At 49.3% G+C, this 27,726-nt stretch overlaps 1 protein-coding gene and 1 long non-coding RNA gene across 2 annotated transcripts in view; one reads left to right on the top strand and one right to left on the bottom strand.

Annotated features, from left to right (window-relative positions):
• The window catches only part of LOC111542953, a 60,115-nt gene that overhangs the window by 28,780 nt on the left and 3,609 nt on the right, over positions 1–27,726 (bottom strand). Inside the window, exon 2 of the long non-coding RNA XR_002731707.3 lies at positions 16,745–16,827. This is a non-coding gene — a long non-coding RNA (uncharacterized LOC111542953). The remainder of the gene's footprint in view (positions 1–16,744; positions 16,828–27,726) is intronic.
• SCUBE3 (signal peptide, CUB domain and EGF like domain containing 3) lies at positions 8–25,800 on the top strand. Its single transcript, XM_023212592.3, has 22 exons — positions 8–124; positions 1,039–1,164; positions 4,102–4,236; positions 5,231–5,356; positions 5,569–5,685; positions 7,783–7,830; positions 10,227–10,343; positions 12,141–12,263; positions 12,766–12,882; positions 13,530–13,655; positions 13,940–14,056; positions 14,203–14,307; positions 14,602–14,718; positions 15,034–15,192; positions 15,436–15,651; positions 15,990–16,151; positions 16,360–16,527; positions 17,047–17,208; positions 17,625–17,822; positions 18,342–18,494; positions 18,602–18,681; positions 21,281–25,800. The coding sequence occupies exons 3-22, from the start codon at positions 4,155–4,157 to the stop codon at positions 21,428–21,430; spliced, it is 2,643 nt and encodes an 880-aa protein (XP_023068360.1). The 5' UTR covers positions 8–124; positions 1,039–1,164; positions 4,102–4,154; the 3' UTR covers positions 21,431–25,800.

Raw genomic sequence — 27,726 nt, 5'->3', positions numbered from 1 at the left:
GATGTGGATGAGTGTGTGGAAGGGACTGACAACTGCCACATCGATGCTATCTGCCAGAACACCCCGAGGTCATACAAGTGCATCTGCAAGTCTGGCTACACAGGGGATGGCAAACACTGCAAAGGTGAGGCTGGGAGGGCACCTGGAGGAGAGGGACCTGTGGAAGAGGGCAAATCAGTGCCACTGCCCTCAGTTGGCCACTCTCCATCACACCAAGGCTAGAAATTCCACTGGTCAAGTGGTAGGGGGGTGAGGAGGACAACTACATCTTCCCAGAGAGGGTGCCATTTTCTAATTTGCACAAAGGCACCATGCAGGCTAGCAGAGGTCCTGGTGGGGACAGTTCACAGCCCACAACCCGGCTGGGGTGGGAGCATGAAAATCATGAGACTTAGGCCTGAGGTTCCCTGGCATTGGAACCTTTATCTTTAGACCCTTACACCACGTCCACAATGGATGGGAACAGAAAGTGTGCTTCAGAGGAAGTTCATAATGTAAACACGTTTTCCTCTCATAGTTAAATCAATGCAAATTAAAGTAGCCTTGAGATACTAAATTTATGAGCTTCAGTGTTGGTGAGACTTTAGTGGACAGGGTACACTTGTTAATTCCTAGTTGCATTATAAATTGAAAAGTAATTTTGTAATACCTACCAGGAATCTTAAAAGGTATTTCCTTTGATCCAGAAATTTTACTCTTGAGAACTTACTCAAAGAAACAAAATGATAAATGGGAGATGTTCTTTGATGCATTATCTATGATGGTAAAATAAATGAAATAAGTCTAAATCTGTAACAATAGAGAAGAAAGAGTTGTAAGAAGAGAAAAATAATATTCTGCAACCACGTACAGTGGTAATTAGAATGACTGGAGACCTGAAAACGTTTATGACTTAGGTTTAAATGAAAACAGAAAAATGCTATAATGGCTTATAGGCTATGAACATTACTATGTAAACACAACAATAAGGCTGAGTCTGAGGGGTGGACAGTGGGTTCACAGGTGGGTTCAGCTGTCTCAGCTTCTCTTTGCCTACAGACGTGGATGAGTGCGAGCGAGAGGATAATGCAGGTTGTGTGCATGACTGTGTCAACATCCCTGGCAATTACCGGTGTACCTGCTATGATGGATTCCACCTGGCACATGACGGACACAACTGTCTGGGTAAGCAAAGGAGAGGGGATTTGGTGGAGGGATGTCTTGTGGAGAAAGAGATCTTTTCAGCATTTCCTATTTCCCAGGGAAGGAGGAGCGAGTGATCAAAAAGAGCTACATTCATAAGAGAATAAGGTCAGCCTCCCCTTTGAGACTGGCCACTTGGGATGAAAAATCCTGCTGGATGAAAAACATTAGAGGAGAAGTTGCTATGAAATGCTCCTAGGGCAAGGGCCAGGAGATGGGAATAAGGGGTTTAGCCAGTGGTGAGGCATGGTAGGAAGCTGATTTGGCTCCACACAGGTATCTTGGTTCTGCTGCTTACTAGCCTTGGGTCTTGGGCAAATCAGCCAATCTCTGGAAATCTCAGCTTTCTCCTCTCTAAAATGGGGGTGGGACCAGGTGTGGTAGCTCATACCTGTAATCCCAGCACTTTGGGAGGCTGAGGCAGAACGATTGCTCGAGCCCGGGAGTTCAAGACAGGCCTGGGCAACATAGTGAGACCCTGTCTCTACAAAAAATAATAAAAATTAGTCATGGTGGTGCACACTTGTAGTCCCAGCTACTTGGGAGCTCTTCCTTGGCTTGAGCCCAGGAAGTCGAGGCTGTAGTTAGCTGTGATTTTGTCAATCCTATCTCAAAAAATAACTAAAATAGAATGGGGTGGTAATAACTCACTTGAAGGCTGCTGTGCGGATCCCCACAACACAACATATGAAAAGAGCCCTGTACAATCCTTAGCACACAGTAGGAGCTCAGTAATGGGAAGAATGTTGTTGATGATGATGACAGGGCATCCCTATGCCCCAGGGAGTCTCTGACCCTTGCAGGCTTGTTTTCTCCCAGTTCTTCCTGCAATCTCCAGTCTCACCCTCTCCTCACTGATCTCCTTTGTCCCACGAACTGGATCAGAGATAAGAGAATCTCTAAGGAACTGAACTCAACTTTGGTCTCTCTCATTTTGGAAAATTATTTTGACTCTTCCCCAAGTAGAAAAACTGAAGCTGATAGCAGAAAAGGATTTGAAATTTGAACCCAGGGCCTTCTCCTAAATTCCTTTGCCCTGTAGCCACAACAGAAAACAGGCACTAGAAGCAGAAAGGACCAGGAAAGGAAGAGAAACAAAAGGAATGATGCCCATAAAAGCAGGCTGGGCTGGTCCCCACCCACCAATTGACCAAACAGATGAATTATCTGAAGTTCTATTGGCTGAGAAGAACCTCCTTACTGCAGAGCTGCCTCCAAACCTAGTCATAACCCATCACTGGACCCAGGCTATAGGTTTCTACACCCAATCCAGGCCTCCAAACCCTGGTATCTGCTGAGCCCTTAATCCCAGCCCTGGTCACCTCTCCTACCATTTTAGCTTCCAGGGAAGGGCCTCATATCTGCCCAATCACCCTTGAGGGCCTCTTATGAAACTCCTTTGGGAAGGGAAACTGTGGCAGTTAGACCAGGACAGTTGCCTACAGGACGTGCACATAAGCTTTTGAGTTATTTGGCTGCCTTTGACTTTTCTAGGCCCCTGATTCTCACCATATCTCGTTTCCCTATAAGTGTTTTGGGGAGAACCAACCAGAGGAACAAGAGAATGATTAGGTATAGAGAGGGTCAAGGGACAAAAATTACCTAGGGTTAGGGTTCAAAGTCTCAATACTACCTTTGGCTCTTAGGGGAATTTTGAGAAAGTTGTCCATGCTCTGGGCCTTAGCTTCCCCACTGAGAATTGGAGGAGAGAGCTTGGCTACAGTAGCAAAGCCACAAGGTTAGATGGTAAGGGGAGCAGACAGAAGGGTGGAATGTAGGATGTGGCAAGAGCAGGAAGACAGGGATAGGGGAGAAGTCAAGAGAATAGCAAAAGATAGGGTGGAGACAGGAGCAAAGCACAGGAAGGTACACCTTAGCTCTTCCAACAAGTGCACCTCTCAGGCAAGAGCCAGCTGGATCTGGGCCCCTCTGCCCTGGCCAGAGCGGGAAGAGAGGGCTTCAGGATCTCAGCAGAGAGGGTGGGAAGGCAGATGAAGCCCTCAGGAGCCCAGATTCTAGCTGCTCCATTTGACAACCAGTCTGCATGATGCCTCCCGGGCCAAGGCAAACTGAGAAGGGCCATGGACTTGGGAGGGCAGTAGCTAGCATAGAGATGGAGTCAAGGTGTTGAATTGGGGGCCCCAGGGTGAGCTTGGCTCTAGAACCTAGGGGTGGTGATTTGGGGGTGAGAGCCTACTGTTCTTCCTGCCCCTAACCCCCACCATCTAGGGTGTGGCCTGGCAGCTCTCCCCAGATCCCTCCCCGCCAAGTTGTCAGACTTTGTTTTGTTAAACCAAAATAGGAGAAAGGCTAGAAAATATGGCAGCAAGCCCAGGCAGTGGGGGGAGGGGAGGAAGGATGGGGCTGTGGCCTGTCCACAGAAATGGTCCCTGACCCACAAGGAGTTGAGGCTCAGCTGCCTTTCCCCACCCTGCCCCTCTAACCTCAGCACCATGGCCATACCTCTGCCTGCACCCAGAGTCACTTCCCAGGTTCCTGCATTCCCTGGCTGCTCATTGCAACCAGCTGTGACCCCCCCTGTTACCTCTCCAACCAATGTGACCCATCTCCATCCTTACCTTCATTACTGTTCCTCTTGCTCTGGCTTCTTTCCTGGTATCCTCTGTCCTCATACCCAGTTTACACAGGTGAGGGAAAGGGAGGCATGGCTTCACCTAGGTGACATTTGAGGTTCAAAGGTCCCCTTTTCCCCCACTTGCTTAGCTTCCCAGCTCTGCCCTCAGGGCAGCCTTTTTAAACTTAGTGGAATATTAGCTGACAAGGGTGTAAGGACTTCCTGGCTTAAGGCTGGGCTTAGGGGGTGGTAGTTCTTAAGACTGTCTTTGGTGCTGAAGTCTTGGGATACACCCTGGACCCTGCCTGCACCCCATGGCCCCACCGACTACCTATCCTGCACAGATGTGGACGAGTGTGCCGAGGGCAACGGCGGCTGTCAGCAGAGCTGCGTCAACATGATGGGCAGCTATGAGTGCCACTGCCGGGAAGGCTTCTTCCTCAGCGACAACCAGCATACCTGCATCCAGCGGCCAGAAGGTCAGCCCATGACCTGGGATGGCCCCATCCCTCTCCTCCCCAGGCTTCTCTTCCCAGCTGTCCCTCAACAGCCCCTAAGTCTCACCCTCCGTTCTCACCTCAGCTAACTCCTCCTTCTCTTGTCCTTCAATTCAATCACACCCCAAAGGATCTAGGAACAGACACCCTGTTAGGGCAAAATCTGGGGAAATTACTTTGAGGTTGGGGTCAATATGGGATTAAGGCTACTATGGAGTATCCTCTGTGTCCAGACCTGAGGTGGATGTTGTCCCTAATTGTAGGTGGCTGAGCTTCTCTAAGCTGCTGCCTATCTGAGAGGGCCTCACCAATACCTTTTCCCTTGTATTGGCCTGGGAGGGTCAGGCAGGAATAATGGGTTTATATTGTCTGTTTCTATGACTCATGCCCCCCACTCCCACTAGACCGTGACATCCCTGAGGGCAGGGACTATGTCTAATTCATTGTTGTATCTCCAGCACCTAACATACTGCCCAGCATGTAGTGAGAGTTTAATAAATGTTTGTTGAATAAAACTGCATAGTAAATGTCTATACCAGTTATCTTCCACTCGCATTGTAGATCTGATTGCTACTGATCTTCTTCTCAGTTTGACTGTAAGCTCTTTGAGGGGAGTGATCACACCTTGTATTTTTCTCGGACCTTCCTAAATCCACCCCATCTCCAGCACAGTGCTGGACACCTATTATACACAATTTTTTGGCTGTTTGAAGGAGAGGGTGATCATTCGTTGGGATGAGTATCAATAGCTAGCTATTAATACATCATTCAGAACAGCTCTGAGCTCTGCTCATGAGCACCCAGCTCTGTGGGGAAGACAGGAGGCCTGGGACAAGGAGAGTCAGTCCCCTCCTTGTGTTGAATTCAACCTCAGTGGAATTCTCCCAGGTCCCTAGGTCCCCAGTTGCCCCTTGTAGTCCTCCTCTTCTAGACATCCAGGGGTACAGAGCATTCACCCCCCTTTCTTCTCTTTTAGAAGGAATGAATTGCATGAACAAGAACCATGGCTGTGCCCACATTTGCCGGGAGACACCCAAGGGGGGTATTGCCTGTGAATGCCGTCCTGGCTTTGAGCTTACCAAGAACCAACGGGACTGTAAATGTGAGATAATTGGGATGGCAGGTGGGGCAGTGGGGTCAGGGGTGAAAACAAAAAGAGGAGGGGTATAGGGCTTCAGGAGCAAGAGGACAGGGCTGGGAGGAAAAGGAAGTATAGGGGAGGCAACTAGGCAAGGGGGCCAGTACCCACATTGTAGAAAACTGTGGAACCCAGGGAGGAGCAAGCTGACAGGGCCCTGTCCTCTCTGTGCACAGTGACGTGCAACTATGGTAACGGCGGCTGCCAACACACATGTGATGACACAGAGCAGGGTCCCCGGTGCGGCTGCCATGTCAAGTTTGTGCTCCATACCGACGGGAAGACATGCATCGGTGGGTGAGGCCAGGGGAGAACTCAGTCCACATGAGATGGGGGTGATGGTGGGACTCCTTGGGAACCGGGGAAATGGAGGAGTGCATGGGGCCCAGGTGCTGGGAACAGAGGGACTGGTGAGGGAGTTAAGACCCGGAAAATGCCAGTTCTAGTAAGGGACAACTCTGAGAGAGACCGAAGGGCTCCCTGGCCCTCTTCCCCTCCCCAACCCAGTGGTTTTACCACCCTGTTCCAGGAGCCTCACCATCCTCTTCATCCCCGGAAAAAGTGTTGCCAAACTGGGAATAATTAGCAGAGTTGCTTATTGACCAACGCTGTAGTTGAGAAGTGGGAAGAGAGCTGGGGAAATGCATCTCCTCAGGCCTGACCAGAGGCCCTTGGTTGACTAGTGTGATAAGAGAGGAATTGTCAAAGCCCAGTATCCCCACTCTGCACCTGAGGGTGGGACAGAGTGCTCCTTCCTGGAACAACCATCCCTGAACTGACAGATGGGGTTTCCTGGCTCCAGGTATCTTTTTCCTCTATTCTTTCTCTCCTCACTCTCCTCCTGCAACTCCCCTTTCTACTCACCTCACTCTAGCGTCCATTTCCTTCTCTCTCCTCCAGATACCAGTGGTACTCCCTCTCAGCTCCACCAGCAATCCTCTTTCTTCCTCACCAACTCCAGCCTTCCATCTCTCATTTTGATTTGAGGCCCTCTTAACCTGGATCCCTCTTCCTGAATTCTTAGGCCTTATCTCATATATTTTCAGGTACCCTAGATGAGTTTAATTCCTTAAAGTTAATTCCTAATTCCCTCAGCCTTTAGGTCTTTAGTGCTGAGAAAGATAATGGAACAAGGTTTCCTCTTGGAGAAGTGGGAAATAAAATGAAGAGGTTTGGCTGAGAGAGAGGCTGTGTCTTTAGCCAGGCAGGCTGTGTGGGCATAGGTGTTTATGAATGACTGTCCATCTGGTGGGCTATGGCATGCTGAGGATGGGGGTATGTGAACCCGGTCACTGTGTATGAAGTTATGTATATCAGAGACATGACATTAACTGAAGAACTAGACTCTCCAGAGACCTGTCCCTTTCACTGCAGGAACAGGAACTGGAGAGCAGATGATGCTCTTACAGGGCTCCCTCAGGGAGGGACTTGCATGTCCAGTTCTAAAGTCCCTATATAATTAAAATCTCTCCTGCCACATTTCCCTCTGAATTAACTCTTCAGAGACCCCAGAACATTTTTAGGTCTTCTCGATGCCTTCTTTGGGCTGGTGTGTTTCAGCTCCTTTCATTTTTTACTCATAGGTCTAGTTATTTTGCTTTTCAAACTTCCCACCACCTCCTGGATACATTCACACATCCCCAGTCTCTCAAAAGAAATTGTTTGCAGTCCCCAAAGAAAAGATGCATGAGTCAGGGGCCAGGGATGTGAAGGTCTGATTCCTCTCTGATTTATTTCTGTTCAGAATTCCAGACATGGTTGCTTCTGAAAACACCCTTATTGAGCTTGGGCTCTTCTCTAACTCAAGACCTATTCCACCACTGGGCCATGGCCAAATGAGGCAGAAAAGAGCAAATGAGGCTATTCTGGGTTTACAGCTATATTCTTTCCTAGTTCCTCTTCCTCTTCTCCAATAGAACTTATTTTACCTTGCCCTATATCTAATTTTTCTGGCCATCCCTGGTAAGAGGAAACATCATTGCCTGGACCATCAGGACATTCAGATTCGGTGGGAAGACTGAGAAGGCAGTATAGTTTAGCAGAAAGGGCGGCACCCTTTGGGATTTGGGATTTTGTGGTTAGTAAGACTCGAGGGTGCATCCCAGCTTAGGCTTGGACAGGCTCTGTGGTATCAGGCCCATGGTTGGTTGCCCCTTTCTGAGACTGTTGCAGTTTTTCAGTCACTTGAGAGGAGCTTGGCATCTTTGGGGATACCACCAGACAGGATAAGGATGAGGAGTGAAGCTGTCATAAGGGTCCCAGGGCTCATCATTTGGGGCTAGTGGTTTGGGCTGGCAGTGGGGAGGAGAGGGTGGGGAGGGGTCCGGGGCCCAGAGGGCCACAGTGGCTTCTGCCCAGCACCTAAACAGCTTTTTTACAATGTCAAACAGGGGAAAGGCGGCTAGAGCAGCACATCCCCACTCAAGCCGTTTCTAATGGTAAATATGTCTGCTCTCTCCGCTTGCTCTCACTGGCTTGCTAGGGGAAGGGCTAACCTGCTGGGGCTCCCACTAACTGCATGCCCACTGGGCCTGACTGGGCCTCAACTTGCCATCAAGGCTATCCTGGAAGCCTGGGCACTGGGCCCACTGGGTGACAAGAAACCTGAGTCCCTAAGAGGTGGCCCAGGAGCTTTCATGTTGGTCTCGTCTTTGTTCCTGTCACTCTCCCTCTGCCCTTCCTCCTCTGCTGTCTCCTCCCACACCCACCTTCTAACACCCCACCCCACTCCCAGCTCTCTGCTCCCCACCCCCTCTCTACCCAGCCAGACTCATCTTCCCCGTCATGCCCACTGTGCCACCTGAGATAGGGGTGCGATAGGGTTAGATGCCATCCCCTCCTTGGGGCTTCTTTCTTGGGTTCTTACCCACATTAGTTCACAGTCCCAGCATCACTCACCATTCTCTCCCACCATAATGATTAAGAGCATGGCATGTGTGTTCAGGCAGATCTGAGTTTGAATCCTGGCTCTGCTACTTTCTAACTGTATGACCTCAGGCAAGCTACTTTCCTCTCTGATCCTCAGTTTACTTTTCTATAAAATAACAGTCCTCCCTTAGGGTTGTAATGCTTGAGATAGTGCATGTAGAGCATCTACCTGGCAAGTGCCTGGCACAGCGTAAGCACAGAGTAACTTGCGGTTTTAATATTGTGACCTAGAGAGCAAAGGGGTGAGACTATCTGGTCCTGCTGCCCCACCCTGCTCTCAAGAATGCCATCCTGCAGAGGTGGGCAGCTATGCCCAGCTTCCTGTCCAGCCTGGGATGGACATTGTGCCAGCTCTGCTATTCCCTGTCCTACATCCTTCAGAAGCTACCTGGTCTTGGCATAAGATGGCTCTGCCCCTCCCCCTGCTCCTGGGCTTAGTGGACCTCTTCTTATGCTAAGAGCACTCTTAAGGGGGTGGCTAGGCTTGGAACCTGAACTCAAGGTTCCCTACTAGGTTCCTCCCATGGTCTTGGAGAGCCTCAGGAGAGACTAAAGTGGAAATGGCACAGAGGATATCCCACTCCACGTTGAGCTGCTCCACACATGGGCATTTGAGGGACTAGGGCATGGCCAGGGACCCATAGAATTAGGCTTATTTTAGAGCCCTGGCCTTCCTGTTCTCATTGGTGACAAGAGTTGGGCCTGAGTGTGGGGAGTCAGAGACTCAAGAAGACGACAGTACATCCAGTACTGCTCTTATTCAATTCCCTTGATTCTGAGAACCACTCTTCTATCTTCCCTAGCGGAGGCCTTGGGATTCTCTCTCTCTAATGGGAGAATTCTAGTCACCCCAAGAGGACAGTCCACACCACCTCCACAGTCTCTGTATCAGGGGCCTTCACTGTTTGAACTAATGGCTTTTCCTTGGACACATCTGACTTTCCTAAGCTACCATTTAAACCTGTTTTTCTCCTGCTCTGAATTCAGAAAATAGGGAGAGTGACCCATCCACACTCCTCCTACTCTGACCTTTCAGTGAAAGGGAAAACTTACCAGTTAAAAGGGAGCAGCATAAGAGACTTAGCCAAAATAAGGATTTAGGTCTTATCTAGCTCTGAGGTTCTCTCTTTCACTAACTTTTTTACACCCTTCCTTCTCCTCTGGATTCTTCTCTTTCTTTTGCCTCTCCCCTCTCCTATATAACATCTCCCCATTAGCAAAGTAAAACAACAAAACAGCCAGCTTATCTCCATCTAGAACTAAAAGGAAGGTTGGGAGGAGTCAAAGGTAGATTAACCCAGTATGTGCTACCTCCTCTGAGGATGAGCAGTCAGTTGGTCCTGGAAGTGGAAGATAGCTAGGCAGCGGGGAAGGGGAAGATAAATTGATGGGTATCCTTCAGTTGCCTTAGGAATGGCCAGGCTCATTCTTTCCAATCCACCTACAATAAGATTGTCCCACCACAATCCCCACCCACCCACCAAAGAGATAGTGGAAAGAGGAAGAAATTCCTATCTGTCCCTTCTGGTTCCCTGGCGGCCAGAACCACCCTCACTTAGCTCCCATCCCTCCCTACTGCCCCCCACCCCCCCACCAACCTCCTCCACCCCCTCGGCACATTCCTGCCTGACAGCTCTGGCTTGTACCTGCCTCACTGCTGTCCACCTTGTTTCAATCAAGTAGGGGGCAGGGAAGTGGACTGCTTGGCTGTACTTGTGAGGGGATGGGGGTTGGGAGTGATGGGAGGAAAGGGGCCGGGAGCCTCCCTCGGTTTAATGCTCCTTCTAAAGCACAGAGAGGCAGCTGAGGCCTTCCCTTGGGCCTCTGTGGTCTCCACTACCCTCAGAGTTTGGGACTCCTCCAGGCTTGTAACCTCGTTACCATCCCCTACCTCCCTCCTAAACAGAGACCTGTGCTGTCAACAACGGAGGCTGTGACAGTAAGTGTCACGATGCAGCGACTGGTGTCCACTGCACCTGCCCTGTGGGCTTCATGCTGCAGCCAGACAGGAAGACATGCAAAGGTAAGGACTTTGAGAGAACAGAAGCAGAGTGACCTTTGGTAAGGGCCTGAGGTTGGGACCAGAGATAGGGTGCCTATTATGGAATAACACCTCCTCAACCTCCTTCTTATGAAGAACCCAGGACATAGCTAAGGGTTGTCGCCTATCTGCCCGTTCCATCTCAGTTCAAGGGACAGAGACGTCCAGCCAGTTCCTTAGTGCCCCCTTCCCCTACCCAACCTTGTTTCCCTACTCTCATTCCTATCCCCCATGGGTCCCTAACCCTCTTAGTTAATGGACATGCGATGCACATTTGCTCCTGGGTCTGGAAGGATATTTGAGCCCTGACTTTGTGTGTGCATGAGGTCACAGGTGTGTTCCATAACCTTCTTACCCCACATTCTTCAAACCTTCCCAGTGGGCTCTGGGGAAACGATCTCTCCCCCTTGAAAGGCTGTACTGGTCAAAGGGAGAGTAGGATACTAGTTAGGAGGACTGAAGCTGGAGCCTGGCTACTTGGGTTCAGATCCCAGCCCTGTCTCTTACTAGCTCTGTGATCCTGGGCAAGTCACTTAATGTCTCTGTGCCTCAGTTTTCCATAGTGCTCGCCTCATACTGTGTTGTGATTTTAAAAGTTGTTATATAAAAAGTACTTAGAATAGTGCTTGGCAAATGGAAACACTTTGTGTTAACTGTTGTTACAGTATACTTATACAGTATAACTATACCGTTATTACAGTATAGTTACCCACATTATCCATTCTGTTTCCCTTCCTTTTAATTAGCCAGGTCTGAGGGAGAATGGGGGGAAAGGGAGGAGGAAAAAGGAAGGGTAGCCATACTGAAAATGATGATTCATTAGGTCCATATCCCCTGGTCACAAGGAGTGGGGACTAGGAGGACTGGGCTCGTTCTTTGTGTCTTTTGGCCCAACAGCTGCTAGAGGAGGGGGAAGGCTAGGGCAGCAGGTCAGCCAGCCAGAGTTGAGAGGTTTCCTGCTTGGAAGAACTGTTGACAGGTATGCTAAGAGTGAAGTGGAAGGCTGCCTCCCTGCCCCCTCCCCCAACCCGGGGTGAGTAGCCTGGGTCCTGTCTGCCACCAGCTTGGGGAACTTGACCTCAGGAAGGAAGCCATTCACCAGCCCCCCTTTCCCTTACTAGTGCTGAAAGCTGCCTCAGGCCTGAGTCTCTCCAGATCTCTCCCAGTTCAGCCCCCTGCCTGGCCCCCAGCCCTCCCCCATCAGCTACCCAGCCTCACTGGCTCTCCTGGAGGTCCTCCCTGCCTGGCCTCTTTCCCAGCTCCTCCTCTTCCCTAAAGGCTGCCCCTTTTCAGTGAGTCCCTTTTGACTCTCCACCTCTCCTTGCCCCGCACCCCCGCAGCCACCCAACCTGAGAGACGGGAAAGAGATAACCCTACCCACCAGCCTTTCTGGGAATGGCCATCAGCTGGAGACTGAGGGCTAGCCTGTTAGGTCAAATGCCCACCTGCCCCCTCCTCTAGGTAATTCCCTGAGGGCCTGATTCTAGTTTTGGTTCCAATTTGTCCCCTTATAAGAACACTCAATCCCAGAAGAGAGGGTGTTACTAATGGCCACGGATCTCCTGAACAGGGAAGAAACAGAGAGAGGAGAGAGGAGAGAGGAGAGAGGAGAGAAGAGGGAGGGGGGGGAGAGAGAGAGAGAGAGAGAGAATCAAGAAGAAGCAGGCCCAGGACTCCTTGATTTTTGCATGTCTCCTGTCAGTGAGGGAGGGACCTTTCTCCTTGTTTGTTCTCAGTCTTTGATAGTATCTTTTATCCTGTTTTGTCCTCCTTCTTCAGATATAGATGAGTGCCGCTTAAACAACGGGGGCTGTGACCACATTTGCCGCAACACAGTGGGCAGCTTTGAATGCAGTTGCAAGAAAGGCTATAAGCTTCTCATCAATGAGAGGAACTGCCAGGGTGAGCAGACTCAGGCAAAGGTGAAAGCCGTAGGAGAGGTTCTTATGGGACAGCTTCAAGGAGGCCAGAGGACTAAAGTCTTAGAAAGTCAATAGATATCATGCAGAGTCTCTATAGGCAGTGTCATCCTGCGAATTAGCAAATGGTACTCCCTCCTTCCCCTCAGCAGACCAGCTCCACATCAAAGCACTCAGCTTGGCAAGGACTGAGGGATGGATTTCACCCCAATTCATATCCTTGGCAGAGTAGGACGTACCTAACCACACATGGTGGGCCCTGACCTAAAGGCACCAGATCTTGCAGTTCCTAATTCCAAGGACTCCAATAGAGGGGGCAGAGAAGATGGATTGGCATTATTAAATCACTGGTCCTAGAGCAAGGACGTGAATAGGGACTCTTCAGTTCAAGGGGGAGAGCCAAGGCCCCTTACTTGGGTCCTTCACCTGAGCAAGGGTCAAGTGCTCCAAGACAGATTCAGTGGCTTGAATCTTTGCTCTTCCAGATATAGACGAGTGTTCCTTTGATCGAACCTGTGACCACGTATGTGTCAACACACCAGGAAGCTTCCAGTGTCTCTGCCATCGTGGCTACCTGTTGTATGGTGTCACCCACTGTGGGGGTAAGCTAGTAAGCTTGCACCCCCAGCCACCCTGGCCCCTCACCTGTTCACCCTCCAACTGAACAGGTCCCTGTGTTGGCTTGTGGCTATGGGCAATCCCTGGGTGCATGCACCATGTCTTCATCCGCTGTGACAAAATAGGAGGAATTAAGACAGCTTTTGAAGAACTGGGAGACTGGGGAAACAGCATCCTGCCTCCAAAATTCCTATCTCCCATTCCTATAACTGTCCCTGAAACCCCACTCTCAGCTCCCAAATGACAGTCTCACTGGCTGGGAGGAGTGGAAGGCTTTAAAAAGCTTATCGGCTTGGCCCCTTCTCGATCATTCCTTTGGGGACAGAGATAATGGAAGGAGGTTTGAGCTCTTCTCAAGCCAGTAGTCATCTTACAGTGCCTAGAATACCTTTTTAACTTTTTTAAATTGTAAGAATATTTAACATGAGATCTACCCTCTTAAGTTTTTAAGTGTACACTACAGTATTGTTATCTATAGGCACATTGTTGTACAGTAGATCTCTTGAACTTACTCATCTTGCATAACGCAGGGTACCTGGAACTCTAACCAAAGGCCCTCACTCACTGCCCACTCTCTGGCTCTTCCTCAAACTCCATCGTTGTTTTTCTGTCTCCCTACTCCTTCCCCTAGATGTGGATGAATGCAGCATCAACCGGGGAGGTTGCCGCTTCGGCTGCATCAACACTGCTGGCAGCTACCAGTGTACCTGCCCAGCAGGCCAGGGCCGGCTGCACTGGAATGGCAAAGATTGCACAGGTGGGCAGTGCCCTCTGCTGACCAAAGATGACACTGCAGTTTCAGGGGGCAGCTGGGGTTCTAGAAAACATATAGTATCATCTTGGGGAAAGGTGTGAGGTGTGAAAGGGTGGAGAATGTAGCCATTTTGAGTTAAAGACATGAAATGTGTAGTAAACAATCCCATCATCAGTCTCCATGGGTACAATAGTTACGCAAGTAGCTGATTCCTCCAAATTACCCAACTGAGGGAGAGGGTGGGAAAGGAATGTACTCATTTGCTCAGGCCTCTCTCCCCTTCCTAGAGCCACTGAAGTGTCAGGGCAGTCCTGGGGCCTCAAAAGCCATGCTCAGCTGCAACCGGTCTGGCAAGAAGGACACCTGTGCCCTGACCTGTCCGTCCATGGCCCGGTTTTTGCCAGGTACATGGGAGGAGGGTGCTGGAGAGCTTTGGAGGAGAAAAGAGGAAGGACTGGCCATTCAGGCAGCTCCTTCGTTCCCTTTGGATTCCTCCAGCCAGTGGGGGTTGGGAAGGCAGGTCAGAACTGTGACAGGCTCTTTCTCTCAGAGTCTGAGAATGGCTTCACGGTGAGCTGTGGTACCCCCAGCCCCAGGGCTGCTCCAGCCCGAGCTGGCCACAATGGGAACAGCACGAACTCCAACCACTGCCATGGTGAGCACCAGCCCAGAAGCCCTGTTCCCACCCTACTCTCTTAACATTAATCCCTTATTTTTGTTCTTCATCAATCCCCTGGCCTTCCTTTCTCCTGGATCCTCTTTTTTGCCCTGTAATTCTCCACCCCTGCTCCCTCACTCCCTCTGCCCTAACATCTGATCCCCTTGGCTTTCATAATCTCACTCCCCCAGCCAAGCCCCTGGCTTATTGCCCAGCTTCTCAACATCCCCCATGGCACCTCTGACCTCCATGGGCATCCCATACTGTGCTGAGTTTCTACCATCCTTCTAGAGGCTGCAGTGCTGTCCATTAAACAACGGGCCTCCTTCAAGATCAAGGATGCCAAATGCCGTTTGCACCTGCGAAACAAAGGCAAAACAGAGGAGGCTGGCAGAATCACAGGGCCAGGTTTGGACTGGGGACCCCATTCCAATTGGCTGTCTGGCCACTAAACCCTCCTTACCCCTCAGCTCCTCTGATTAGTGAGATCTCTTTCAAAAACCCACCAGCACCCTGAACTCTAGGCAGAGCAGAGGAAAAAGCAGCTGTAGGCATAGCACCCAAGGAAGTGCCACACTATTCCCCTCCACCAACTAATTAGGACCCTAGACTAAAACAGGATTGAGAGATAGTTATAGTTAAGAGATCTGGGGAGGTCTGTCTAGGCTGGGAATGAGAATTTTCCAGGGGATGTCCCTGGGGTTGACAAGGCATCTCTCCCAGGTGGTGCCCCCTGCTCTGAATGCCAGGTCACCTTCATCCACCTTAAGTGTGACTCCTCTCGGAAGGGCAAGGGCCGACGAGCCCGGACCCCTCCAGGCAAAGAGGTCACAAGGCTCACCCTGGAACTGGAGGCAGAGGTCAGAAGCGAAGAAACCACAGGTGGGACTGGGGGCACTGTTGGGAAGAGGACTGGAAGGGGAGGGCAGAGGTGGGGAAACCACAGGCCTCAGCAGCAAAAAGAAGGGATGGAGCCTGTACTAGGGGCAGACCCTGCCTGGTGCCAAGCCTAAAAGCTAGTCCCTCTTACCATGCCCCTCTTAGCTCCCAGCTTTGCTTCCCTGCCCTCCTGCTCACAGCAACTCTTTCTCCTCCTCCCCAATACACATGGCCATCCACTACCAGCCAGTTGTGGGCTGCCCTGCCTCCGACAGCGAATGGAACGGCGGCTGAAAGGATCCCTGAAGATGCTCAGAAAGTCCATCAACCAGGACCGCTTCCTGCTGCGCCTGGCAGGCCTTGATTATGAGCTGGCCCACAAGCCAGGCCTGGTAGCCGGGGAGCGAGCAGAGCCGATGGAGTCCTGTAGGCCCGGGCAGCACCGTGCTGGGGCCAAGTGTGGTAAGGGAGCTTACTGGGGAGCAGGGATGTAGGAAAGACCCAGTTCGGGCCTGGCTCAGAGCAGGACCCTTTGTGGCCTCAGTTGCATTTCTCAAATTATGAGGCAGCCAGGATGCTCCCTTCCCTGGTCCCAGGCTGAAATCTAGAAGGACGCCAGGTGGGGCCGGCAATCCTCCTGCACACGGCTCTGACCCTCCTATCCCCCCAAGTAGGATTGTGTTTGTTCCCAGACAGAGATTCTCCCTGAATTGGGGGTTGCGGCGGGGAGTGGGAAGGGGAGTCCCAGGCCTGGGTGGTGGGAATTGGGGGGGTGGCTAGCGCGGCCGACTCTCCCTCAGTCAGCTGCCCGCAGGGAACGTATTACCACGGCCAGACGGAGCAGTGTGTGCCATGCCCAGCGGGCACCTTCCAGGAGAGAGAAGGGCAGCTCTCCTGCGACCTTTGCCCTGGGAGTGATGCCCACGGGCCTCTTGGAGCCACCAACGTCACCACGTGTGCAGGTGCCAGGGGAACAAACAATACAGAGTGGGGTAGGGTGGGCACTGGGACGCCCATGGGCATGGGATTTCCCAAAGGGCAGGCCCAGGCTCCAGGCCACTCTCTTAGTCCAACATCCTGTTTGTATACCTTTGCCCTCTGAGATCGGGTGACCCCATGTGGATGACTCAGGACCATCCCCATCAGAGTTGGGCCATTGATTCATTGCAGGTCAGTGCCCACCTGGCCAACACTCTGTAGATGGGTTCAAGCCCTGTCAGCCATGCCCACGTGGCACCTACCAACCTGAAGCAGGACGGACCCTATGCTTCCCTTGTGGTGGGGGCCTCACCACCAAGCATGAAGGGGCCATTTCCTTCCAAGACTGTGACACCAAAGGTGAGTAAGCTACTCACCTCCGTGGGGGATGCCCCAACCCCAACTACTCCCAAAAAACTCTCCAGGTTCCCAGAGTGGACACTGACCCACCATTTTCTCCAAACCAGTAATAGGCCCAGCTACCTGACCAACCATACCATCCTGCTTCCAGGACCCACCCTGCCCCTCCACTAGTTCCAAGCTTGGGAACTGAGAAATAATTAACAGTCCCACTTACCCCTCTACTTTGGAGAACTGGTGGCATATTCTCCTCCATATCCCAAATGAGTTTCTATCTAGGTTTGGCACTGTGCTCAGCGTCTGAAAGAAAAGGATTGGCACTGTAGCCAACCACTCTGTAAACTCTGTTTTTCCATGGGCTTAAATTCTGGCATGACTGGGAAAGGTTGAGACCCTAGAAAGAACTTTTGATGTATCTGATCTCCTGATTCTCCAAGATGAATGTATCCTGTCCATCCGATGCCCCATAACTCCCACCTGCCCACCATCTTGATTCCTGCCTTTCTCCCTTGCATGCAGTCCAGTGCTCCCCAGGGCACTACTATAACACCAGCATCCATCGCTGTATTCGCTGTGCCATGGGCTCCTATCAGCCCGACTTCCGTCAGAACTTCTGCACCCGCTGTCCAGGAAACACAAGCACAGACTTTGATGGCTCTACCAGTGTGGCCCAATGCAAGAGTACGTGGCAAGCCAGGCTGTGGAAAAGGGAGGAGAGAGGCCTGGGAGCAGTGGACATCTAAAGGAGGGGTGTGAAACCAACAGGGAGCAGGGCTGGGGGGTGGAGGGGCAGGAAAGCCCCACCTTCCACCTCTCCCCAACTCACTCAATCTCAAGGCCAGTTGCTAGGCTAGACCCTGTAGCACCCTCTCCCTGGAAAGAGATAATGAGGAAGCAGAGACAGGTGAAGTGAGAAGAGAAGGTACTAAAAGGGCAGGAAGGAAGATGGACCCAGAGCTTGGAAAATAATGATGAACTAGGATGCAGGCTTCTCATAAATGTCTGACCTCTACTTCAGAACTCTTCAGTTCCCCAAGCGCACTTCCCCACTGACTTCCCTTCTCTTTCTTCTTTTATCCATTGGGGCTTGGCTGCAGATCGTCAGTGTGGTGGGGAGCTGGGTGAGTTCACTGGCTATATTGAGTCCCCCAACTACCCGGGCAACTACCCAGCCGGTGTGGAGTGCATCTGGAACATCAACCCCCCACCCAAGCGCAAGATCCTTATCGTGGTACCCGAGATCTTCCTGCCATCTGAGGATGAGTGTGGGGACGTCCTCGTCATGAGAAAGAACTGTGGGTGGCTTGCAGAGCTGGGCCAGGGAAGGGCAGTCCAAATCTGGTTAAGGCGGAGAGACAGAGAGACTGATACAGGAAGAAGTGGGGCAGTGAAGTCACGGATCTATGAGGGTGAAACAGTGAGAGGCCTTTGGGAATAGAGAAGCTAACAAAGGAAAACAGCAATGATACATGTTTGGTAGGGAACAGAGTTAAGAAAGCTAGCAGTGGGGCTAGAACTCCAATGGTGTTACATGTGTCACTTTACTATCCTAGCATTTTTGCCATTCCATTCATTTAAATGTCAAATTTATTACACTATGTGAGCACCCAGGTATCAAGGAGGAATTGTGGAATGAGTCCAGTGGGCAATGGGAGAGGGTGTGGGATAGGGTGTGTGTATGTGAAGGGGGAGCCTTTGTCAGAATGATTCTCTCTCTTGCCCCATACCCCCACCACCAGCTCTACAGCCCACGTTCTAGGAGGGCTTGGGTAGCCTGCCCTGCTGCTCTACTGACCTGCTGCTTGCCTTCCCAGCATCCCCATCCTCCATTACCACTTATGAGACCTGCCAGACCTACGAGCGCCCCATTGCCTTCACTGCCCGTTCCAGGAAGCTCTGGATCAACTTCAAGACAAGTGAGGCCAACAGCGCCCGTGGCTTCCAGATCCCCTATGTTACCTATGATGGTGAGCCAAGGAGGTGGGTGAGAAGGGGAGGTACATCAGTTTTGAGGGAACCAGGAGAACAGGAAGAGCTCCCGCCCCTGAGGCCCACCCCTTGGTTGACTTTGCAGAGGACTATGAGCAGCTGGTAGAAGACATTGTGCGAGATGGCCGGCTCTATGCCTCTGAAAACCACCAGGAGATTTTAAAGGTGAGTGAATATTAACAATAATGATAGCTAACATTTAATGAGCATGTAACAAAACAATGTGCAGGCAATATGCTAAGTGCTTACATGAATATTCTCATTTGATAGACACAATAGCTCTATGAGGTAGGTGCTTTCTCCATTGCCTCCATTTCTCCATTTCTCATTACAGATGAGAAAACTGGGGCATAGAGAGTTAACGAACCTGCCCCATGGTAAAGCTGGGATTTGAGCCCAAACCCATCCGACTGCAGCATCACCCACACTATATTACACCTTGGGGAAAACTTGGAAGAAAAAGGGAAAGTGAGGAGAAGAAATGTACCTACCTCTTCCAAGAGACATAGGGAAAATGAAGTATAGAAGGATACTTTTGCATAAGTCCCTTCCTTCCCTTATTCCCTCCCCAGGCCCCATTAAGCAGCAGCAGATCGGCTGGGCACTGTGACTCACACCTGTAATCCCAGCACTTTGGGAGGCCAAGGCGGGTGGATCATATGAGGTCAGGAATTTGAGACCAGCCTGGCCAACATGATGAAACCTCGTCTCTACTAAAAACATAAAATTAGCCGGGTGCAGTGGCAGGCGCCTGTAACCCCAGCTACTCAGAAGGCTGAGGCAGGAGAATCGCTTGAACCCAGGAGGCAGAGGTTGCAGTGAGCCAAGATGGCACCATCGCACTCGGGCATGGGTGACAAAAGTGAGACTCTGTCTCAAAAAAACAAAAACAAAAAAAGCAGCAGATCTAGCACAACTTTCTCAGAATCGATTTATGTACAGACTTGACAAGGAAAATAAATACTTCCAACATTGAAGAATGAACTAGATGCCTTGGGTCGGTGAATCCCAATTTGAGAAAATTTTCCTTAAGAAACTATAGTCTGGCCGGGCCCGGTGGCTCATGCCTGTAATCCCAGCACTTTGGGAGGCCGAGGCGGGCGGATCACGAGGTCAGGAGATTGAGACCATCCTGGCTAACACGGTGAAACCCCATCTCTACTAAAAATACAAAAAATTAGCCGGGTGCCGTGGCGGCGCCTGTAGTCCCAGTTACACGGGAGGCTGAAGCAGGAGAATTGCTTGAACCTGGGAGGTGGAGCTTGCAGTGAGCCGAGATCGCCCCACTGCACTCCAGCCTGGGCGACAGAGCGAGACTCCGTCTCAAAGAAACTATAGTCTGACTGGGCGCGGTGGATCACGCCTGTAATCCCAGGCAGGTAGATCGCTCGAGGTCAGGAGTTCCAGACCAGCCTGGCCAACATAGTGAAACCCCATCTCTACTAAAAATACAAAAAATTAGCTGGGCGTGGTGGCGGGCACCTGTAATCCCAGCTACTCGGGACCCTGAGGCAGGAGAATCGCTTGGACCAGGGAGGCAGAGGTTGCAGTGAGCTGATATCATGCCATTGCACTCCAGCCTGGGCAGCAAGAGTTAGACTCAGTCTAAAAAAAAAAAAAAAAGAAGAAAAAAGAAAAGAAAAGAAACTATAGTCACAGTCATAGAATTATCCTTCATAAATTATCATTGCAAAAAAGTATTAGCAAAATATTTTTATATTATCATCAAAATAAAAGCCTTGACAACAAAAATCGCCTAGAAATTGCAGACTTCAAAGAATATACTTTAAACAATACTTTTCAAACATTTTTAAAGCATCTGAACCCTCATTTCATTCAAATCAAATGTACTGTGGAATTCCAACACATAAAGCAGTACAGCTGTTCTGATTAAAGTGGGGTAAGAGGCTGAAACCCCTACTTCTTATTTGAAAAATCCACTGATGGCGTGGAACGAGCATCAGCCTAGGAGCCAGAAGATCTGAGTTTTAATGCACAGTGCCTGGCACCTAGTAGGCTCTCCACATACCATGCTACTGTTGCAGACAGGGTGGTCAGGAAAGGTCTCTAAGGAGAAGAGACCCAAATGAGGTAAAAGGGCTCCCCATTAGATAAGGGAGGAGCATTCCAAGCTAAGGAGCATAGGAGCAATTTAGTGTGTTCAGAAATCTCAAGGTTAGTGTGGCTCAACAGAGGGAGCCAAGAGTGGAGGTAGAAAGCAAGACACAGATCACATTCAGCCTATGGACCATGCAAGGGACTCAGCTTTACTCTGAGTGATAAAAGAAACTAGAGAAGACTTTCAAACAGGAAAAAGATGAACTAATTAAAAACACAAAAAGTCACTCTGGCTGCTGTGGGGAGAAGAGTCTGGAGGGACAAAGATAGAAACATGGAGACCAGTTAGGAGGCTACTACAGTACTCCAAGTCAGAGATGATGGTGGCTTATGATGATAAGTGGTCAGACCCAGACATATTTTGAAGGTAGAGTGAATAGGATTTGCTATACTTGTAAGCAAGAAAGAGGATTCAAGGATGGCTCCAAGGATTGGGGCCTAAGCAACAGAAGGATGGAGCTGCCACTGACTCAGTTGTGGAATTCCAGAATAGGGGCAGATGTTGGGAATGGGAATCCAGAGTTGCCCTCTGGATATATTCAGTGTAGGATGCCTAGTAGACATCAAGAAGGGCTGCTGAGTCATGGTGTTCCTCTTTCCCACTCCCGACGCTGAGGCTGACATTGATCCCTGCCATCCTTTGCAGGACAAGAAGCTCATCAAGGCCTTCTTTGAGGTGCTAGCCCACCCCCAGAACTACTTCAAGTACACAGAGAAACACAAGGAGATGCTGCCAAAATCCTTCATCAAGCTGCTCCGCTCCAAAGTTTCCAGCTTCCTGAGGCCCTACAAATAGTAATCCTAGGCTCAGAGACCCAATTTTTTAAGCCCCCAGACTCCTTAGTCCTCAGAGCCGGCAGCCCCCTACTCTCAGACAAGGAACTCTCTCCTCTCTTTTTGGAGGGAAAAAAAAGTATCACTACACAGACCAGGCACTCTCCCTTTATGTCTTTCTAGTTTCTTTTCTTTGTCTCTCTCTGCCTGCCTCTCTACTGTTTCCCCTTTTCTAACATGCTCACTAGAAAAGCCATTCAGTACTGGCTCTAGTCCCCCTGAGAAGTAAAGAAACAGTACAGCGCCTTCCACTGCCCATTTTACCAGCTCACATTCCTGACCCCATAAGCTTGGAAGGGTGCTAAAGGCCCATGAAGGAAGTGGGTCTGGTGGGGAACGGGGAGGGGAAAGAAAGGCTTCTGCCATTATAGGGTTGTGCCTTGCTAGTCAGGAGCCAAAATGTCCCCTGGCTCTGCTCCCTAGGGTGATTCTAACAGCCCAGGGTCCTGCCAAAGAAGCCTTTGATTTACAGGCTTAATGTCAGCACCAGTCCTCTGGGGCACATGGTTTGAGCTCTGTACTTCCCACATGGCCAGCTTTCTTGTCTATATAGATCCTCTCTTTCTTTCCCCACATGTCTGCCTGGGGTCTACTCCATAAGGGTTTACAAATGGCCCACAACACTGAGTTAGTGGACACCGGCTAAATGAGGAAGAGCAGCAGGCATTGTCATGTTAAATGCCCCGCTGTAGCTCCCTGAGAGAAGGACTGTAGCTCTGCAGGACAGAAACCAGGTTTTAAAGCATTGCCAAAAAAAAGAAAACAGAAAGAAAAAAATGTATCATCTAAAGGACTAGACACAGAACAATTGGAAGTCAACTTCAAACACTAATCCCTTTTCTTACTTGTCTTCCCTGGCCCAGCCACCTCCTCTGCCCCATGTGATGCTCCCTGGGGGAGCCCTACTCCTCTTGCTATATGTTGTCCTTAAAGAAACATGGCTGTTGACCTGAAGCCAGCCTAGGCCTTGCCCTACAGTTGTTTTTCCCTTGTAGCCCCAGCTGGCTTGTGGGCTTCACCAAAGAGGACCCCACTCTGCAGCCAGCCTGGAGCCACCTACCTCTGGCCTCAGGCTGTGGGCAGCAAAAGGAATATGTGTGCACTTGGCGAGCCTCCTGCCCACCCTGTCCACACCTAATAAGTGCAATCATTTTGAGTCTTTCTATGTTGTCTAGACGGAGGGGTTTTTGTTTTCTGGGTTTGTTTTTTGTTTTTGTTTCTTTTTCCTCTATTAGCAAAACCCTATTTATAGCTGCCCAAGAAAAAAGAGTGTATGTTTGGAGTGGAAGAAAATCGGTTTTGAATCTCATGAACCTTGAGTGGTGGAGCATCTGATCTGTCTCTGTGCCACCAGCTGGCCACCTAGAGCCCTTGGATGTGGTAATCCAGGGTAATTGTGCAGAGGCATCTAACGTGTAGGAAAGTAATTCCGGGGATTTGATGGAGCAGGAAGGAGAGAGACCTATGTTTGCTAAACCAATCCTGCTATCCCTATGCCTCTCCATGGAGTCAGTGTGGACCTCACGATTGTAGAGGCCAATGGAACTGGTCAGTGATTCTCTACCCCAAGTAGGGAAAACCTCCATCTTTTCCCTGTCTTCATCCTGTTATCCCCTGGTGTACACATGGAAGAGGACCAGGACATACCACCTGGGGATGGGCTGACTCAGGGTCCTGAGGCCAGAGACAAAGCTGTGGGAGCCAAGAATAAGACAGAAGGCATCAGATTATTTGCCTGGCTCTGGTCACTTCCCTCTTAAAGTTGACTTCAAGCTTAGCTTCCTCAACTACTGTTTTTCAAAACGAAGAAAGAATCAAATGGAAGAAGAATCAAGTCCATGCCCAAGCCCAAAGCCTGCACACATTCTGCCCTTAATCCAACTGCTGCCTATAAAATTATTTTGTTTTCTCACCCTAGCTCCCCTAAAGCTGTAGTCCCAATCAATCAAAGGCTACCAACTGACTCCTCAGGTTCATTACTTTAAAAAAATTTTTTTTTTTTAACTCCCCTGGTAACTCACAGAACAGCTCAGGTTCATTTCTAGGTGACTGTCCTAGGCTACTGCTCCCCCAGGAGACTCAACACTAAATAAAGGAGTGTGACCCCCTACCCTCCCATCAGTAGCATTCATCAGCCAAAATGGCCATAGCAGTAGGTAGCCAATGACACAGCTAGATTCCCTGACAACCATTAGCCAACATCATGGTCCTTGTGGGTAGAGTGTCTGGCTACCTTTGTCTTTCTGGGTCAAGGAGGGCCACTGTAAAGATGCAAAATGGCTGCTTCCAAACACGGGAAATGGTCATTTAGTAGGAGTGTCTCTGTACTTCCCAGGAAGCACCATGAAAACTTCTTTAATCAACTCTGACTATCCTAATTCTCCACCAGAAGCTAGGATACCTTTTTTTTTTTTTTCCCAAGATGGAGTCTCGCTCTCTCGCCCAGGCTGGAGTGCAATGGTGCTCTCTCGGCCTCCTGCAACCTCTGCCTCCCGGACTGAAGCAATTCTGCCTCGGCCTCCCGAGTAGCTAGGATTACAGGTGTGCGCCACCACGTCCAGATAATCTTTGTATTTTTAGTAGATATGAGGTTTCACCATGTTGCCAGGCTAGTCTTGAACTCCTGACCTGAGGTGATCCACCCACCTCAGCCTCCCAAAGTGCTGGGATTACAGGCATGAACCACCGCACCCAGCCTAGGATAACTTTCTGATTCCCCTCTGCCAGCCGTTTTGCATCTCTTGGAAAGCCAAACAGTGACCATGCTTCTCAACTTATGCCTTCAGGGTCTGGCTTCTCCTTTCTCCCTTCCTTTGCTGTGACACCATACATACAAATATACAAATACACATCCTCCAACCATTTATTCCATGGTTTATGAGACCTGCAAATGAGTTCCACAGTATGGAAGACATAGACCACTAGGCTTCTTAATTGATGTCAGGGCAGATCTTGGTGAGCAGGTAAAAACCTGCTATTGTCCACCAAGTTTAATTTAGGTCCTCCAAGTTGGAGGGTTCAGAACCCAGGCAAAGCTGCTGCTGAACCTATGGAGGAAGCTGGCCCTGGGACATCAAACTAGGGGTTAAGTGGATTGAATGAGGAGTCAATGCTCAGGGACGTTCTAGGTCTTTACAGGTCAGACAGAAGAGAGGTTTTTATAATTGGAGGGAAATGGAAAGACGGTATAAATAGGAACCCTTCATGAAGCAACCCAGAGGCCTCTCTGCAGGGTAGGGTGTGGGGCTACAGTACTGTGGGGCCTCCATTCATCTTAGTACAAAATCTCACTTGCTCTGAGCCTGGAAATGGGAGGGCTTCACGCACCAAGTGATGCATACCAGAAAGGCACTTATATCCTCAGCAACATGGCAGTTCCTCTTTACTTCTCTGCCTCCTTCTTTCTATATTATCAGGCCATGCCTATTCCTGCAACCTGAGACAACTCTTGGGAGTCAGAAGAAAACTGACCAGATCCTGGATCTGAGCTGCCTGCCCCAGGCCTAGAAATCCCCAAAGGCTGGCACTGAGCTGTGACTGCTTTAACAGCCCCCAAGATTTGGTCAGTTTGAGGTAGTGGAGACTCAGATTTGTTGCTGAAAGTTCAGTAACACAGTCCTGGTCTTTGGCCCTAGAGAAACTTTTTATATATGAGAAATGTTCTCTATATACATGTTTGAGGTAACTCTGGAATGGATTATGAGGTCATATCTCAAAATGTCAGAGAACGTTATAGAGCATTCGAACTTTTGTATTTGCTGTTTAACCTCAATATTACAGCCACAAACAAGGAGTACCAATACAAAGTATAACTGACCATAAGCAGAACATGTTAACTCTCTAGGTTTCTTTCTTAAGCATAGTAAGAGAAAAGTGGGAGCAGACAACACAAGGATATTTTTAAATTTGACCCGTCTCAAAAGTAGCACACCCTATCTTTGTGCCATTATTTGTACAAGGAAATATATGATTAGAAGGAATAGAACCCCCAATGGTCATCAGCTTTTTTAGACACCACAGGCTGTAGCAGTTTGAACAAACTGAAAACTTAATTCTTCTGTGTGAGCTGAACTCAAGTTTCAGAATAATCATCGCCATGTGGGAGGCTTTTTGTTAAATGCAGAAGAAATCTCAAAATATTGTATTTATATCTGCCTTCCACTGCTGCCAATTTAGTAAGCATCTCCTACACAATCGACAATAAACAGCAAGTGATGCAGTTCATAGAGTATTTTGCACTTGGGGAAAAATATGTATCTGAATTGTAAAAAGAAATGTTTGGATTTTGTATGTCTTTTTTATTATTATTAAAATACTAAATGAAACTCCTCAGCCCGGCATCTTTTCCTCTATCTCAGTAGCTTATCCTGGAGCCAGAAAAAGCCTTGAGGAGATAATGTCTTCTAGCTTCCAGATAAAACCCAAATTTTTTGGCAACTCATCCCTAATGATTTTAAAATTTGAAAAGGCTTGTCTTTTGTCTATCCTTAAAAGCAGTATCAAATATTATCTCCTGAGGGGGATCTAAGGAGTGGGGAAAATTTATTGTTCCTCTTCACCACAGTACAGTCCACAACAGCTGGCCAGCCCACAGGTGGTTCAGCACCTCCCTAGTCAGGATGTCCCACCTCTAGGAAAGCGCCAGCACTGAGGGTCACCCAGTGTCATTCTTTGTATGCAGTACACTCTTAGCCACCAAATAGTATTGTGACATACAGATAATTTAGTCACTACCACCATCACTACTCCTACAGGGCACAAGAAGGCAATCTCCAATCTCTTTTATAAATGAACAGTCCCAATTTCTAGGCTCAGAGATGATAGATAAAACTTAGCTGTCGCAATTATATAATTCCCTGACATGAAATTTTATTGGATTTAATATCTACATGATATAGCCATTTAAGAGTATAACTTGAGGAACAAGGAAAAATCTACCTGATCAAAAAACATGTTGGGGTGGCCTATCAGAATCTTAAACTTACCCTTTAGCATCTATAATGAAGATATAGATGAAGTACCTTCATTCCATAATTACTGAGCTCCTATTATATGCCAGGTAGTGAGCACTTGCTCATCAGCTCATTGACAATAGCCATGCTCAAGATCCACACTCCTCATGTAACTTTCTGATTATAATTGATCTTCCCAGGTAAGATTTCCCCAACAGGGGCAATAATCCAGTTCACTTGGTGGCTATAAGTATAAAAGAATGCACTAGCATTCTATTATGTACATTAACTTCCTATGAGTTTGATTTAATGTGACAAAACATGAACACCTTTGTGTGGACTGACCCAAAATCACACTTCCAGAACTGCAAAGCCAAGGACTGTATCCCTGACCTTCACACTATACGAACTTGGAGCCATTCTCTTTGACTTCTCTCATAACTCACTTCTATTCCAAGAACAACAAGTCCTCCTCCTTACTTCCTAGGACATTTGCTTTGGTGTCTCAAAATAATGGATAGTCAGGGACACTGGAGTTTCGATATTCCTATATTAAGAAGTCTTCCAAGTGGGGTAAATGACGATATTCCTAGGGTATGTGAAGACTGCAAGGAATACCCAGGCAATAGCCTCAAATCAGTCTGAGGAGAGTTTTAAAGAAATAAATTTCCAGATCTTCTCTTCCCTAGAAAATATTTTCTAAAACCAGGCCAGGTGCACTGGCTCACACCTGTAATCCCAGCACTTTGGGAGGCTGTGGTGGGCGGATCACCTGAGGTAAGAGTTCGAGACCAGCCTGGCCAACATAGTGAAACCCCGTCTTTACTAAAAATACAAAAATTAACCGGGTGTGGTGGTGCACACCTGTAATCACAGCTACCCAGGAGGCTGAGGCAGAAGAATCACTTGAACCTAGGAAGGGGAGGTTGCAGTGAGCTGAATTGGGCCACTGCACTCCAGCCTGAGTAACAGAGCAAGACTCTATCTCAGGGAAAAAAAAAAAAAAAAGATAGCTGGGTGTGGTGGCAGGCACCTGTAATCCCAGCTACTTGGCAGGCTGAGGCATAAGAATCGCTTGAACCCAGAAGGCAGAGGTGGCAGTAAGCCGAGGTCGTGCCACTGTACTCCAGCCTGGGCAACAGGAGTGAAACTTCATCTCAAAAAAAAAAAGGCCAGGCACGGTGGCTCACGCCTGTAATCCTCGCACTTTGAGAGGCCGAGGCAGGCAGATCATGAGGTCAGGAGTTTGAGACCAGAATGACCAACATGGTGAAACCCCATCTCTACTAAAAATACAAAAATTAGC

Source organism: Piliocolobus tephrosceles, chromosome 5 (genome assembly GCF_002776525.5).
Source record: "Piliocolobus tephrosceles isolate RC106 chromosome 5, ASM277652v3, whole genome shotgun sequence".
Classification (NCBI taxonomy): domain Eukaryota; kingdom Metazoa; phylum Chordata; class Mammalia; order Primates; family Cercopithecidae; genus Piliocolobus; species Piliocolobus tephrosceles.
The sequence above is the reverse complement of the archived record's forward strand: the minus strand, read 5'-3'. Positions and strand labels throughout refer to the sequence as shown.